The sequence below is a fragment of the Triticum aestivum genome, chromosome 1D, assembly GCF_018294505.1.
Source record: "Triticum aestivum cultivar Chinese Spring chromosome 1D, IWGSC CS RefSeq v2.1, whole genome shotgun sequence".
Taxonomy (NCBI): domain Eukaryota; kingdom Viridiplantae; phylum Streptophyta; class Magnoliopsida; order Poales; family Poaceae; genus Triticum; species Triticum aestivum.
Window position 1 is genome coordinate 381626982 of NC_057796.1, and position 16744 is coordinate 381643725.

The 16744-nt window shown below is 42.9% G+C and overlaps 2 protein-coding genes across 3 annotated transcripts; one reads left to right on the top strand and one right to left on the bottom strand.

Annotated features, from left to right (window-relative positions):
- Positions 1–1354: 1354 nt before the first annotated feature.
- Positions 1355–5463, top strand: LOC123182226 (PRA1 family protein A1). 2 transcript variants are annotated; one of them, XM_044594731.1, is made up of 8 exons: positions 1355–1750; positions 2615–2655; positions 2736–2814; positions 4368–4454; positions 4550–4638; positions 4729–4800; positions 4889–5010; positions 5112–5463. In XM_044594731.1, the coding sequence occupies exons 1-7, from the start codon at positions 1593–1595 to the stop codon at positions 4990–4992; spliced, it is 630 nt and encodes a 209-aa protein (XP_044450666.1). In that variant the 5' UTR covers positions 1355–1592; the 3' UTR covers positions 4993–5010; positions 5112–5463. The 2 variants fall into 2 exon arrangements, 1 of the variants encoding a protein (XP_044450666.1); XR_006492069.1 differs by having other exon boundaries at positions 4729–5010.
- Positions 5464–5932: 469 nt separating this feature from the next.
- On the bottom strand, positions 5933–9413 carry LOC123182225 (uracil phosphoribosyltransferase). The gene is made up of 11 exons (XM_044594730.1): positions 9078–9413; positions 8892–8970; positions 8690–8748; positions 8317–8394; positions 8149–8230; positions 7471–7519; positions 6930–6991; positions 6622–6689; positions 6486–6541; positions 6361–6408; positions 5933–6231 (listed from the first exon to the last, which is right to left on the bottom strand). The coding sequence occupies exons 1-11, from the start codon at positions 9330–9332 to the stop codon at positions 6180–6182; spliced, it is 888 nt and encodes a 295-aa protein (XP_044450665.1). The 5' UTR covers positions 9333–9413; the 3' UTR covers positions 5933–6179.
- Between the last annotated feature and the right edge of the window lie 7331 nt (positions 9414–16744).

Below are 16744 nucleotides of genomic sequence, written 5' to 3' on the forward strand. Positions count from 1 at the left end.
TTTCAATAGTAGGCAGTAAAAAAGTCAAAAACCTAGAAACACCGGTATTGTTATTATTATTATAGTACAATATTAGTATAGCACATGAATATTCTAACTTATTTTTTACTATTGTCATTATAATTTACACAATTTTTTGAAAACTAGTAAAAAGGAAAAAAGATCTAACGTATAAAAAATGGTCGGGATTAGCCGTGTTTATCCTTGTTGCACAAAAATGGGCAGCACTGACCGTATTTCTATCCTAAATGCACATGAAGCGTTATCTACATGGTTAGCTTGGCAAGCCATCAATAAAAAAATTGCAATCAATGATAAATGATTCTTGATTGTGACGCTCACTATCTTGTGGCTTGCGCCATAGGTGGGACTGCTCGAGGTCATGGGTTTGATTCACTGTGGTGTGTATTTTTCACACGAATTATCCTTCGTATCATTTTCCTACGCGTGGGATCGCACAGTCATAGAGATGTAGTGGTGTTTCACCTTTTTTTTTATACCAAATTTAGTACTAATTCAGTTTTTCTTTTGCACACATGTGATGCTTCAGTCACTAACAGTGGGCCAGGTACCACGTTGGCACGCCACCACATAGACGCTTCCTGCGTCTATAAACTGGAGTTGCATCGTATTTGCATCGGGAAACAATTTTAACCGTCAGTTTCATGTATTTTTCAATTTTAAGCACCAGAGTGACCATCCTGTTCAGCCTGATGTATTATCGGTGTATTTGCCCAAAAAAGCAACGCAGAGACCGAGCTCCACATAGCTCTTTTTTTTCAGCGAAAATACTATTTCCACATATTGAAAAAATCTGAAAAAAGTATATACATACATATGTATTAGTATTATACGTGTATAAAATTTTATGAACATATATGTTCTCATGTAGTGTATACGAAAAAGATAAATACACAGATTAAATAGGCTTTATCTTTGTTGTTTTTAGGCCAGATATTTCTCTTTTTTGTGTAGCATGCAAATAATTGAATTACATGATGAAACTTTTTACCTACTTGACGAACATGCATATGTATTTGTATAAAAAATTGATATTTTTTTGAAACTTTTAAGTATATTTTCATTTTATTTTGGCAAAACGGGCTCAATGGAGCCCGGCCTCTGCACCGCCGCACTCTGTATTTGCCTCTCTTTTTTTAAGGAGGAGATAAATATGCTGCTGTCTTTACAGTTGAGAAATATGCTCTTTTTTTTATACGCTTTTTATTAGGGGAAAAGAAACGAGACCTCACTCTGTCGGGCCGACGGATGGTGGCCCAGTAGCATAGCCCAACAGTCCCTTAACGGCTTTCCCAGGCCGGACCAAGGAAAGCACCCAAAAGCGCTCCCAGAGGGCAAACGCATCTCTGCTGTCCTCTGACCTCTCCTCTCCTCCTCCTCTCCGGACACGGCAAAGCTTCCTTCCCAAAATCCCCAAATCGAAGCGAAGCCGAGGAAACTCTCTCCCGCACGACCCAACAGCCCCCGTCCCCGCCGAGACCCGCCGCCCGTCTCACCCGCCCGCCCGCCCGACCGACCGCCAGGTTTCGGTTCGCCCGCTAGCCGAGGCATCGGGGCGGATTGGATCGGCGATGGACTGGAGCGCGGTGACGGCGGAGGACCTGGTGGCCGCGCTGCGGGAGGTGGACTGGTCCACGCCGCCGCGCCCCGTCCCGGAGTTCTTCTCCCGCTTCACCGTCCCCCGCTCCTACTCCAAGTGGACCAGCCGCCTCAAGTGCAACCTCTACTAGTACGACCCGCCTCCTCCCCCCCTCTAACTCGTCTTACCGTCTCCGGCGGCGCATCCGCGATTTGTCTGCCAACCCGGCTGGCCGATACAAGTTTGGGCGAATTCGCCAGGGATTTGTGCTGGCGTGGCGAGGTTTTGAGTGGCTCCACGGGATCTGTGCGTGTTTTGAGTTGATTGGTGAATGGATAGGGTCATCAGTGTTTCCCAGCAATGGAATAGGGTAGGACATATGCGTGTGCTTCAGACTCCTTCTGATAGCCCTTCTGTTAGTGTAGATAAATCTCTCAAGATCTTCAGAATATATTTATCAACAGCGCTAAGAGGTTTGAATAGAGAATTCGATGAGCACAGATGTGCATGTCAATTGTATACTGCGATGTTAGTCGCTAAGAGTGTGCATAGGAGTAGCAGGTAGCTTGGTTCCCATGTAGTTTCACTACTTACGTTGAAGGCATCATGTTGGATATTTCTTGCTGGAATCCTTGGATCTGTGAGATGAGAGCAAGACTTTAATTTTTTTCACTTAAAACATGTGGAATTCAGATTCTAGATGCAAAGCGGTATAAATATGGGCTCGATTCAACTTAGGTGAGCTGGTGAGATGAAAAAAAAGGATAATTATTCTGATAAATATTAACTACTCCCTCCGTCCTAAAATAATTGTCTCAAGCTTATTACAACTTTGTACTAGAGCTAGTGCAAAGTTGAGACACTTATTTTGGGACGGAGGGAGTAGTATGCTTGCCAAAGTAGTATTAATTCATGAAGTTAGCATTGTGGAAGTTTATTTTGAAGACATGGTTTATATGGCTTCGTTTTTGTCATTTGCTGAAGTTCTTTTTTCAACTTCTGTTTGATCTACAGCTACAGGACAAACTATTTCATCTTGATCATGTTCATTCTTGGTAAGCAATGAATGATTTGAAGATTATTTATCTTCCTGCTTTTTGGTTGGTTTTGACATGTTTCCATTTTATATATGAAGGGTTGGGTTTCCTTTGGAAGCCAGTTGCTATTCTTGCAGCTTTTATGACTGGATTCAGCATTGCTTTTCTTAATGACAGGTATATGAGTACTTAACTAATAGCTTTCCTTGCATTGTGCTTGTAACTCAGTTTTGTTCAGATCGTTTTTAGTTTATTATGTTAAATGCGCTCTTTACCATGATTAACAAAGATAATACATAAGTAGTGGAACATTCTTTGTAAATTACATTACGGCATTACACTATGGACTTCAGTCACAACAGATTAGTCATCATATCATGATCACAGATGCTCCCTTTTTTATATATAGGATTGCGTAAACGTGCACAAAAAATGTGTAGCCATCATAACTTAGGTTCGGTAGCCAAAGGGACAATTTGCTCATTAATCATTATCACTAAAATATAATGCAAGTTGGAAAATAGCATCATTATTATGTGCCTGGCAAGTCGGCCAATGCTTCACTTGTCAGCCTATCCAATATATAAATATATTTGCAGTTTGCAAGGTTATTAAGCTATTTTTCTCTTATGAAGAAGTGAATATGTAGTTTCTGACAATCATATAGGCTATAATAAACTTGGCGGCTAGCATTATAATTTATTTTAAGGGTAAATCAATCAAGGGTACATTTTATGTACATGCCGCTAACATTGGAACCTTAACAGCTTCCTAATTCCATCATACACCATTGTTTATGTAGGACGTTGGAACAAATTGTACGCTAGCTACATGCTTGTTATTATGCTAACATTGTATGGGCGCTCCATTTTGGCCAATGAGCCAGAGAGCACATCATTAGATTCCTGGACTTGGGTAATTGACCAGTCGCTGTACTAGATCTAAATGTTACCTTTTGAAACATAAGCTAAATGCAATATTCGTATAAATTTCACAGAATATAGCGCAAGTTATTCCATCTCGATGTTATACCAGTACTGCAATACTGCAGTCCTTTGACACAGTGGAAGTGTTAGGAGTTAATTTAGCAAATCAGGTGCATGCTTTATCAAGTTATCTCCTTGTGTTATAAACCCCATGTTACTTCATACCATCATATGATATGCCTGCCAACTGCCAAGCATCTTAGATCACAGTGTTGCACGCACTAGTTAGGGACCATCCATCCTAGTTATTGTTCAAATATATGATCCTCTTAAGAAAGTTAGGATTAGATCCTCAGGGGTCCCTCTATGTGAGAGGGTGTGTACTCATCTATGACGTCCGAACAGTTAGTGAAGAAGTCTTGTTCTAATTTCTTGCTGCCTTCCCTACTCCCATCACATCCCTCTTGTCTCTCGAGCCTAATCTCATCTACCTTATGATATACAACCGTTACATGCAGCAGCAGAGTAAGATAAAAATATATCTGATATATACAGTTGAAGAGCAACTTGGGTTCTACAGCATTGGGCCATAGTTGTATTGGAATAATGCATATAATTGTCACAAGTATGAAGGGTTATTAAATAAAATAGTTGTAGCCTTTTAGGGTTATTTTTCCTTGTATCCATTCATGGTTCATGGTTCTTAAATCATTAAAAGTTTCTCCACATGTAAAATGATAATGATAGATTTAGCAAGTGTTTGAATGGTGATTAATTAACTAACTATCATGTGCGATGATGCAGTTTTGCTGTCACTTTTAATGAGAAAGTCACAAGAACTGTCAGGCAGTTCTCACCACATTTAGCTGCAAAGATGAGACCACCGATAACGTAAGGAGCACTACTCTAGTTTCTAATATTTCTTTGTTTATTTTATCGTGGGTTACTATTACAGTGTTGTTAATACCTTTTGTCAACACTGGCAGCCCTGTTATTCGTGGTCGACCAAGCTCAAAGAGATCAATTCATATTTGTGGGCGGCCTCGCTGGTTGTTTGTCCTTTTATTTTCGGCAGGTGAGCAGAACTAACCTTCCATCGTATAACCCTATGTAACATACCACATAGTTTCGAAAAACTTGAACTAAGCATTTTTCACGTTTGCAGTTAGCTGCATGCTCTGGTTGACCTCATGCAGCCTCCTCACAGTTCTATGGGCTCTTCTCATTGCTCTGCTTAGTAAGGACGGTGTAGAGTTGTTTATTTATTTTTTGGAGATCTGTATTTATCTTGGAATGTCCTTATTAGTTTGTCTTTCTGTTGGCAGCAACGGTACTTCATGCCAGCTTCAGAACACCTAATTTGAAAGCACGTCTGAATACGTTCAGAGAGGAATTCCGAGCAGTTTGGCGGAATTATAGTGAGCTCTAGAGCTCCCTCGGTTTCAAGGTAGGTTCCTTCATGCCTGTTTAAAACACACATAGGGCTGTTTTATACCAAAACCATTTGCATGCACCAGGTGACACTCATTTTCCTATGTGTATGTTCAGGTGATAAGATGTGCTTAGTGCTGAAGCTTCCCTGCTGTCTGTGCATTGTGTCTGTGGGAGATGAACAAAGGTGATATGCAGTTGTGATTACTGGCTCATTTGGAGGTGGACCTAGACTGACTCTCTGGGTGATGCTACGCCTCGGTCCGCGGTCCTCCTAATCACAGTAGTTTTTTCCTTTGGACTTCTCCCTATAACCAACGCTTTGGAGGAAGAACAGCATGTAAAGGATGTAAACAAAGTATTCAGATCTAGACAAAAAGCATATGTTGTTTGTTGATACGCCTGCTTCATGCTCTGTCTATACTTCAAAAAACCGTTGTGGATATATTTTCCGCTAAGCTTCGATTTAGCCTTCCTCGTGACTCGAATATGTTGATATTTTAGAATGTTAGATGGATCCAGTGGATCTGTAATTCGTTATAATCGGTTCTGTTAGCCGTCACTGTGTATCTCAAAGGACGCTAAGAGTATCCTAGTGCAGTTCAAAAAAAAAAAAGAGTATCCTAGTGACATGTCATACGATGTACGCGTACATGCCCTAGTTTGCAATATACCATATACTCCTTCAGCTATTCATTTCAGTCACTGGGCCCCGTTTAACAAGCTAGTAGATGCCAATGGCCACAGTAATTTTCGCACCTCCAAACAGCCATTCATGACCTGTTAAGTTTGCGCATTGCTTCAAGCGTTGTTTTAGTCTGATTGAAATGGCCACAGTAGCTCATTCTTTTTTGCTGAGCGTTAACTGACAAATACACACAAAAATATATTCTGAAAGACATTTTGGGAACAGATATCATCATTTATACAGAGAAAAAAAAACAAATAATATCCCTTAAAAAAATAAAGTGTTATTCATGAGATGTGAAGAGTTCATATGTTTCAATACAACCATACAAAAATGGATAATTACAAAATGATAAGAATAGAAAGTATATTACAGAGGACAAAAGTCCAGAATATGGCAGCACAATCTTAAGTACTCCCAATATGGCAATCCTCAAAAATTAGCATATACGATTCCCAATGGTAGAACAGAGTCCGCGTCAAAACTGAATGGTCGGATTATGTATTAAAGCTTCTATCACCAGCATCTCCCAACCCAGGAACTATGTACCTGTGGGTACAAATCAACAACCTTAGTCATTGCTCCGCTTGATTGGTAATGCGTTATACTGAATAACGGAGATGCGATGTACACATTTTACAGAATGAGCATTGAATGGCTAGAAGTTTAAAACAGTACCCTCTCTCATCTACTTCAGAATCGATCATCCCGGCGTACACATGGAGCCTGGAGACGACCAGAAACAGAGTAAACAACAGGAGCTTGATACACACACATGAGCATGGCTTATGATCTATTCTTACCCAGGGAACTTGTTGCTGAGCTTTTGTAGCGCAGGAGGTGCTGCAACAGCTGATACCTGCATCATAAGGACAATAGGTGTTAGTTGATTTGAACGAATAATTGAGAAATAAATACAGAAAAAATCCATGAACTTACAACTTTAATTTGTTTGCTTGTAACTCCACGGTCAACCAACAAGTCAATAGCAGCAACGATTGTCCCACCTAAAGGTATACAAGTTGAATATATAATCATTGTATTTATGATCTCTTTCTTTCTTTCTTTCTTTGAGGAGACTAATATTCTGTTACTTGACATGATAATTAGCATGTATATCAAGGAGAACTAGAAATATACTGAAATTGCACGGTATTCAAAATGTACTTTTCATTTATTAGCGAAGAGGATCACACGTGAAGAGCGTTAGACAGAAACTGTATTGTTTAGGTAGAGCTGACTGTTACCGGTGGCCAGCATTGGATCAATAACTAGCACACGAGTCCCCTCTGGAATCTTTTCTGGCAAGCTGCATTAAATAAGATAAAGAAAAAGAAAGGAAGTTATGAGACTACTCGAATTCGCATAGGTCTTTAGCTTTTTCTCCAAGGATTGAAGAAATAGAAGAGCTTAATAGGGAAATAGTTACTAACTGAAATGAAAGTAAACAACTAGTAGGTATTATCAAGGTAACGTTGCTTTCACAAGTTAACCATAACACTCTAAGTAGCAATGGAATCCCTGTTTTGTAATATTTGCATGCCTTACTGTGTATTGTAAAGACTTGCATAGGTAAGTACATTCATATTGAGTTCCAGGACAAAATACTAACTTAAGTAGTTCAGTAGGGACTCCAATACTTTAGTGTCAAACATAATCATGCGTCTGCCTGATGCCTAATTAAAAAGTACTCCCTCATGACACTTACGGACTTACTATGAATCGGAGGGAGTACTACGTAGATAGTTAAATAAGGGCTTGCAAGATGAAAAAGAACTTAGCACATACTTGTTGAGATATACTGAAGGTTGAAGTGTTTCTTCATCCCTACGAAGTCCTTCATGTTCAATGAAACGGGCGGATAAGAATGGTGCATAACTCTCAAGGCACATGGCGTAATTGACAAAGAAAATACGAAAGCATTGGATTTACGAAGTTTAGCTTTACTATAATACCACACGTTCTAAGGAAATATGTTTCTTATTTGAGAGCTACTCAAATGTCTGAATGAGTTGAAAACTGGCATGGACCTCACGCACTAAAAAGTCTTCCATGCAAAAAAAAACAGATTTTTTAGAATTTTATTAGTATTATTATTTGAATTTAATTTTCACCAGGTGCAGATAAGCCCGGGCATAGAAAAGGATATTCGTCATATTATTAATTATTAATAATAAAATTATCATGTGAAAAAGTAAAAAAAAATTACCATGAATAAGTGATAAAATTTTTGGTTGGAAACAAACATTCTGCAAATTTCAAACATTATGCATCTGACCAAAACCTTGCGCACATTAAATCCAGAATATCCAGCACCAGTATTTAGAGAAACAAAACAAATCAGCTTAGATTGCTGGAACTGGGCCATGCAGCCAATGTAAGCAATATGTTAACATAAAGCTAATTGACTTTTCAATAAAAAAATGTTTGACTGCAATAAGACTAACCATTATGTAAACAACTTACCAAGGTGATAAGTCTTGGTGGCTGGCAAAATCGATGAGGCGTTTTCAGCTAGAGCAAGACCAGCTCTCAGAATTGGAACAACCTGTTATACACGCTAATGAAAAGAGTAAATATACTCATATACACTACAAACCAAATACAATATCTAGTGCTAAGAAATAGACTTACCATAACAGGCTCCCTTGGATCAATGAATTCAACACTTGAAACAGCTACGGGTGTTTGGATTTCTCCTGTGATTGTAGGCTGCAAGTGTTTCAAACAGTTCACCACCATGTCATTAATTCTCCCTACAGTTAAATGTTTAAAAGTACACGCAGAATAGGTTGGATAAGAAGTGGGGGCGGAAATATTATGAGCTATGATATATAAATTCAGGTATCACTGGCATTCATCATTCAAGCAGGTAACAACATTCAATGCCATTTCAAAACTGCCTGACACTGGTGTCACTCTCACGGAATATTTTTCATTTTCATGCTTTACAAATGTAAGAGAGTGATCAACGGATAATTCCCAGCCATGCAAGATTTCCACTCACCAGCCAATCCCTGCAGGCTTCATATATGAGGAGACGACCAAGCTCTGCCATAGCACTCCCTACAACAAGTTACAACAACCATCTCGATTTATAACTGTGCAACTTTAGCGAAACGCTTCTTATACGGAAGTCAATCAACAACAAATTGCCGCCAGCAGGTTGGGTTCGATTGCAACATGGAAGCCATTTCAGAGGCACTCACGGAAGACGGCGCAGGGCGTCTGCTCGTTGCGCAGGACGGAGACCCAGTGCTTTATCAGTGGGTGCGGCGGGACGAACACCTGCGAAACAAACACACCAAGCGCCACTAAGCGCGCGCGCACGCACGTGCAAACGAATAAACCAAGCCAGGCGGAGGCATCGCCGTCGAGAGGAGCCAGATCCGCACCAGCATCTGGCCGCCGGAGGCGGGAGACCGCGATGAACCGGTGGCGGCGTCGGGGCTCGCCGCCCTCGCCACCGCCAGAGACGGCCGGGGCCTGCGGACGAGCAGCGGGGCCGGGGCGGCGTGGCGCGCCGGTTCGACGAGCGCGCGGGAGGCGAGGGAGCAAGAGGAGGCTTGCACGAGGCGTCGCGGCGCGCACGGTCGGCGATGGAGAGGCGCTCCCGCGGCCGCGGCCGTGGCCGTGGCGGGCGACGGCATCGCGAGGGCGGTGCGGAGTGCGGATGGATGCGGGCGAAAGTGAGCGCAGTGATGGGTGCGACGGTGGGATACGGTGGGGTCGCGTGTCTTTTTGGCGCATCTCGAGTATCTTTTAACTACCTGTAAATCCACTTGTTGTACTCCGTACTGGTGTTTTTCTGTAAATCTACTTATTTCAGTAGAGAAAATAATTACAAACTTTTTTGCGGGGAGTCACAAACTTTTGATAATGTCAAACTTTTTTTGAGAGAAAACTTCCGATTTATTCATCTTCAATCATGATAGTGCAACAAACACCAGAAATAATAGAAATTACATCAGATCCGTAAACCATCTAGCGACGATTACAAGCACTGAAGCGAGGCGAAGGCGCGCCGCCTTCATTGTCCCTCCCTCGCCGAAGTTGAGTAAAACTTATTGTAGCAACGTCCTCGTGCAAAAGCCACATAGGATCAGCACACCAAAACATCAACCGCCGTCGATGAAGAGACGCGTAGATCAGAAGGACCCAGCCTGAAGACTAGTTGCGGTGATGACAAGCATGAGTAGAGACACAACGTCACTCGCCACATTCTTGTGATGTGGTGTCCGTTTGCGGGGCACCTAGGGCCTGTTCGGGAGTGCTCCAGTTCCTGGCTCCTCCAACTCCGTGGCTGTAGCTGGACCGAACGGTTTTAACTCCAGGAGCTGCGATTCAGAAGCTGGCGAGGCATCTAGTGCAAAAAATGAGGAGTTGAGAGAGTTGGGATTTCCCAGATTCGAAAAAGCGGGGAAGCTGGAGTTGAGCAATATTACCCAAGGATGCCATCGCCAAGTGACTTCGAGGCAGCGTACCGGTTCGCTCTTTGCATTATCTCTCCTCGCTCCTAAACATCCTCTCCTCCAGCGCACCCTTTCCGACTGGGCCTAGCCCAGGCCTCTCTGATTTGCCTCCTGAGCGGGCCACTTCCACGCTTGGGCTGGCAGCCCCAAGCGAGCACCATGATCGGGGAGTCAGACGCTGCCGAACGTTCCTGCCGTCGCTACGTGAAGTAGAAGCGAGGAGGAGAAGCTGGATATGTGAAGTTTTGAGAAGCCCGAGGAGATCTGAACAGGCTCCTAGAGGATCACGAAGTAAATGGGCTAGCAATGACCCTGGATAGTGATATTGCAACCCAAAAGATGATGTATCAGGACTATAAGGTGTTTTATGATTGAAAAACTGAAAGGAAAACAAGTAAAAAAAACTCAGAAGAAAGAAAAGAAAAATCTATGGCTATAGAAGACACTTTAGAGCATTTTTTTCGTCCAATATGAGGAGCTTTACTACAATAGTAGCAAACGGTTACAATCAGCCAACGGGCTCCTTAGAAGAAAATCAGGACTCGAATCGAGCCAACTTTCCGTAATATCTAGTGGTTGATTGCCCCTGACACGCAAATGAGCTGATTCATTAGCTGTTCCGCTGACATGCTGAATTGGAAAGAAAAAAAGAAAAACTAAGAGCTATCTCCCCTATTTCCCGAAGGATAGACATGGCAATTGAGGGAGAATTGTCACGCGAAGGCCAGAGATTCACAATCTCTAAATTATCCATTTCCATCATCACATGTGAGTAGCCTAGGAGTCGAGCAAAAATGCCGCCTTCAGGAAGTGCTAATAACTCGACAATCATCAGATCATTAATCCCCTCAAGCGGCTTACTCCATGATCCAAGGAAAGCTAGGTGAGAACGAGCCGCACATCCAGCCCCTCCCCCTTGTCGATCATCAAGCTCCAAGGCACCATTGATGTATATCTTAATCCAACCCGGATCTGAAGGTTGCCAACGCTAACCCGCTGATAGCTTCCTCATGCACGGTGGCATCTCCAGCAAAGAAAGGGTCTCTTGCACCCAACGCACAACTTGCATGCATGGGATTGTATCCGTCTCTATCATGAGTCCAACAATTCCTGGAGGTCCATATCGCATGCATAATACTGATGATTTTGCATCTATCTCAATCATCAAAACTCTTGTCCAAGAGAATATCTCTTGACCACGTGTCTGGATGCAGGTTTGGGAGATTCAAAGAAAACCGATCCCTAACTACCCTCTAGAATTTCAAGGTTACTGAATCTGGAAGAATGCCTCTCAAAACACGCCACCAGAAGACCCGTACTTTGGGTACGGTTTTTAGTTTCCATAAGGCTTTCCACAACTGTTCTTGAGAAGATGGAGCTCCCACTACCGTCCCTTCCTCTGGAGCATGAAGCTCGTTGCAAGTCACGAGAGCATGGTATGATGATTTTACAGTGTAGATTCCCAAATTTTCCAAGGCCCATGTCAAAGTATCTTCCCCTCCTGCAACTCTCTAAGGGATGTTGATAACCCACAAGTATAAGGGATCAATTGTAGCCTCTTTCGGTAAGTAAGAGTGTCGAACCCAACGAGGAGCTAAAGGTAGAACAAATATTCCCTCAAGTTCTATCGACCACCGATACAACTCTACGCACACTTGACATTTGCTTTACCGAAAACAAGTATGAAACTATTTTGTAGGTGTGATGCTAGAACTACTTTGCAAGAATAAAACTAGAAGTACTTTGCAAGATAATAAAAGTTAGGTGTTTAGTAAAAGGGTTTGTGTCAACAAGAAAGTTATTTGTCCCTAGGCAATCGGTAACAAGTACCGGTAATCATTCTTGTAATTTTATATGAGGGAGAGGCATGAGCTAACATACTTTCTCTACTTGGATCATATGCACTTATCATTGGAACTCTAGCAAGCATCCGCAACTACTAAAGATCATTAAGGTCGTGAAACCCAACCATAGCATTAAGTATCAAGTCCTCTTTACTCCCATACGCCATATCCCACATACTCGGGTTTAAGTTTCTGTCACTCTCGCAACCCACCATAAGCGAACCATGAACATATTGCAACACCCTACAGCGGGGGCCCCTCACGTTTGCGCGAGAACGGAGGGCACCGTAGAACAGCACCATAAATAAAATATGCAATCATACCAACCAAGATCACAATTAACCCACAGGACAAAACGGATCTACTCAAACATCATAGGATAACCATAGATCATTGGAAAATAATATATGGAGTTGAGCACCATGTTTAAGTAGAGATTACAGCGGGGGGAAGAGGTGTTACACCGCTGCATAGAGGGGACAAAGTTGGTGTTGACGGTAGCAAGATTGTTGATGTAGATCGTCGTCACGATCCTAGCCCCGGCGGCACTATCGCGCCACCGGGAGAGAGGGTGAGAGAGCCCCCTCCTTCTTATTCTTCCTTGGCCTCCCCCTAGATGGGAGGAGAGTTCCCCCTCTGGTTCATGGTCTCCATGGCGGCGGAGGGGCGGGAGCCCCTCCGAGATTGGATCTCCCTCTCTGTTCTCTTCTGTTTCGTGTTCTCCAGATCTGGCCGAAAACCGTTTCTTATATTCCCGGAGATCCGTAACTCCGATTGCGCTGAGATTTTAACACGATTTTTTTCCGGATATAAGCTTCCTTGCGCCCGGAGTAGAGCTCCAACCGACTTTCGAGGAGGGTACAACCCACCACCGCGTGCCAGGGGCCTGGGGCGCGCCCTGGTGTCTTGTGGTGCGTGTGGGCCTCCGTTTGCGGTGATTCCAACTCCTAAAAATCACATATATTCCAAAATAATTCTCCGTGAAATTTTATTGCATTTGGATTTCGTTTGATATGGATACTCTGCGATACAAAAAACATGCAGAAAATAGGAACTGGCACTGGGCACTGGATCAATAGGTTAGTCCAATAAAACATATAAAAAGTTGCCAAAAGTATGTAAAACTTGTATAATATTGGCATGAAACAATCAAATATTATAGATACGACGGAGACGTATCAGCATCCCCAAGCTTAATTCCTGCTCGTCCTCGAGCAGGTAAATGATAAAAAAGATAATTTTTGATGTGGAATGCTACCTAGCATAAACTTGATCATATATCTAATCATGGCATGAATATTAAGACATAAGTGATTCAAAGCAATAGTCTATAATTTGACATAAAGACATCAATACTCAGGCATCCCAACAAATAATCATGTCTTTCAGAATATCAACGCTAAAGTAAGCTATCCCTACAAAATCATATAGTCTTGTCATGCTCTGTCTTCTTAACACAAAGTATTTATCATGCATAATCCCGATGACAAACCGAGCAATTGGTTCATACTTTTTAACGTGCTTCAGCTTTTTCAACCCTCACGCAATACATGACCGCAAGCCATGAATATAGCTGAAAGAACATGCGGTGCCCCCATGTTTGGTTTTGGTAATTGATGACAATCTCTATGGACTAATGGTTGCCTTGAGTTATATTTGAAGGATTTGTCCATAGGCATTTCTTGAAGTCCATGTGTTGGTTTCAAGGAGTTTATGTGGTGACCAAGGTGTTATTAAGGAATTATCCAAAGATTGGTCATGTGAGAGTTGAGCTTATTGCAAGCATGTCTTGAAGAAGAAGATTGTGTGATCATTCATGTTTACCTTCAAGACATCATCCAAATGAAGAGAGTTGGAAAGAGTCAAGGTTGATCAAGACTAAGTCAAGAGTGAATCAAGTTGATCAACACACAAAGCGCACAAGATGTACCGAGGGATCAAGCGATCCCATGGTATGGTAAGCATTGTCAATTACGCTTTGTGTACTAACCCATGGTCTTTGTGAGAGTTCTTTGTGGGGTTAGGTTGCGGTGTGCAAGTTCAAGTGAAGCGGGCAAGTTCAAGTAAAGCATCACGAAGAGATCAAATGCTTGAAGCCATTGTGGTGACAATGGACTTGTGAAGATGTGCGGAAGGGTGGCTCATAGTGGAGTATGGGGGAGCAATCAACTAGTCTTCATCGAGCCAACGCAATCAAGAAAGGTGGTCCATCTTTAGGGAGTCAAGATCGTCATCATCTAGCTCAAGTGGACCATGTGCAAGGCAAAGGTTTGCTCTTGATAGGTTTTCTATTTTACCGGTCTCATGATGGTAGTTGGGAGACCGGGTTATAGGATCGATTGCCGTACTATCAAGGGGGGCTCTCGATGAGTAGCTTGATCGTATCATTCATAGAGAGCTCAAACCATTGCATCCTTGCATCATCTTTATTGGTTCTTGTTTGGTTCTTCTCTTTGTGAGTTTTGGAGCTTATGGTCATCTTGATGACAAGCTTGAGTTCATCGAAAACGGAGTTCACTCTCATCTTCTATGATGTTTTCGATGTTGGAGGTTATGCCGGTTCTTCTCGGTTGGAGGTTTCACTCCTCTATTTGTTGGCATACCTCCCCTGCCTCTTCGCGGTGGCAGCGGTAGTACCGCTTGTAGCGTCAAGCGGTAGTACCGCTCCAGTACCGCTCTACTACCGCCTCGATTTTGGGTCTGCTCTTTTCGTGTCGGGTTCAGCGATAGTCGCGCGGCAGTAAGGCACGGTAGTTCCGCATATAAGCGGTAGTACCGCTCCGGTCGAGCGGTAGTACCGCTGGGGTGAGCGGTAGTACCGCTTATAAGCGGTACTACCGCCCCAAGGTTCATGTTTTGTTGATCCGTTTCCCTGCTTCTTCCGCCCGAGCGGTAGTACCGCTCGTGTGCAGGCTGAGCACATAACGGTTGGATTTTCCCCCTCCTATAAAAGGGGGTCTTCTTCCCCAATGAACCTTATCCGTTGAGCTCGTGTTCTTCCCCCATTGTTGACCTTCTTCGAGCTTGCTAACTCTCAATCCCTCCATGGATTCTTGCTAGTTTTTGAGGGAAAAGAGAGAGGATATCTAGATCCACATTTCCACCAATCACTTTCTCCTCTTTGTGAGGGGAACCCCTTGGATCTAGATCTTGGAGTTCTTGGTGTTCTCCTTCTTGTTCTTCCTCTCTTTTTCCTCCCTAGCATTAGTTGCTTCGGTGCGATTTGAGAGAGAAGGACTTGGGCACTCCGTGTGCCCTTGCCATTGCATTTGGTGCATCGGTTTGAGTTCTCCACGGTGATACGTGGAAGTTACAAGTTGAGAAGCTTATTACTCTTGGGTGCTTGGTCCCCTTGAGCTTGTTCCTCTTGGGTGCTTTGGCGCCCTAGACGTTTGGTGGTGTTCGGAGCTCAATCATTGTGGTGTAAAGCTCTGGGCAAGCATCGGGGTCTCCAATTAGGTTGTGGAGATCGCCCCGAGCAATTTGACGGGTTCCGGTGACCGCCCCCAAGGGTTGCCAAAGTGTACGGGTTCGGGTCCGCCCCCAAGGGTTGCCATTTGTACGGGTTCGGTGACCGCCCTCAAGGGTCCCTTAGTGGAATCACGGCATCTTGCATTGTGCAAGGGCGTGAGGAGATTACGGTGTCCCTAGTGGCTCTTGGGGAGCATTGTGCCTCCACACCGCTCCAAACGGAGATTAGCATCCGCAAGGGTGTGAACTTCGGGATACATCGTCGTCTCCGCGTGCCTCGGTTATCTCTTACCCGAGCTCTTTACTTATGCACTTTACTTTGTGATAGCCATATTGTTTCTTGTCATATATCTTGCTATCACCTAAGTAGGTTTTCTTGCTTAGCATAAGTTGTTGGTGCACATAGGTGAGCCTAGTTGTTGTAGGTTTTGTGCTTGACAAATTAACCGCTAGGTTTATTCCGCATTTGTTCAAGCCTAAACCGTAATTATTTTAAAGCGCCTATTCACCCCCCCCCCTTCTAGGCGACATCCACGATCTTTCAATAGCACTACGGGTGGAATAGAGTATGATGATAGGGGTAAATATAAAGAAGACAAAAAAGTAAGAAAGTCTCACACCGACGCGGCTAACCAACGGGCTATGGAGATGCCCATCAATTGATATCAACGTGAGGAGTAGGGATTGCCATGCAACGAATGCACTAAGAGCTATAAGTGTATGAGAGCTCAATATGAAACTAAGTGGGTGTGCATCTAATCCTATAATGAAAAATTCCCACTAGTATATGAAAGTGAAAACATAGGAGACTCTCCATATAAAAAACATGGTACTACTTTGAAGCACAAGTGTGGTAAAGGATACTAACAATGCCCCTTCTCTCTTTGTTTATTTTTTTCTTTTTTTTTCTTTTCCTATTTTTTATCTCTCATTGTCCGGAGTCTCATCCCGACTTGTGGGGGAATCATAGTCTCCATCATCCTTTCCTCACTGGGGCACTGCTCTAAAAATGAATAATGATGATCATCGCACTTCTATTTACTTATAACTCAAAAGGAATAAAAATTACAACTCGATACCTATGATAAAATATGACTCTATATGAATGCCTCTGGCATGTGCCAGGATGTGTAATGGTCTAGCGTAACATGTATGAAAAATAATGAACGGCGACTGAGCCACAACTACTATGTCAGCTATATGATCATGCAAAGCAATATGACAATGAATGCTCAAGTCATCAAACGGAAGCGGTGGAAGTTGCATGGCAATATA

Bases quoted from the DNA above. Each gene is read 5' to 3' on its own strand.
- LOC123182225 (XM_044594730.1), bottom strand. From the start codon at position 9,332: ATGCCGTCGCCCGCCACGGCCACGGCCGCGGCCGCGGGAGCGCCTCTC. The intron at 8,395-8,689 runs GTGAGTGGAAAT...AAACACTTGCAG, and splicing joins AAGCCTGCAGGGATTGGCTG to CCTACAATCACAGGAGAAAT. The intron at 6,992-7,470 runs GTATGTGCTAAG...TATTTAATGCAG, and splicing joins CCTTCAGTATATCTCAACAA to CTTGCCAGAAAAGATTCCAG.
- LOC123182226 (XM_044594731.1), top strand. From the start codon at position 1,593: ATGGACTGGAGCGCGGTGACGGCGGAGGACCTGGTGGCCGCGCTGCGG. The intron at 2,815-4,367 runs GTATATGAGTAC...GCGATGATGCAG, and splicing joins ATTGCTTTTCTTAATGACAG to TTTTGCTGTCACTTTTAATG. The intron at 4,455-4,549 runs GTAAGGAGCACT...CAACACTGGCAG, and splicing joins AAGATGAGACCACCGATAAC to CCCTGTTATTCGTGGTCGAC.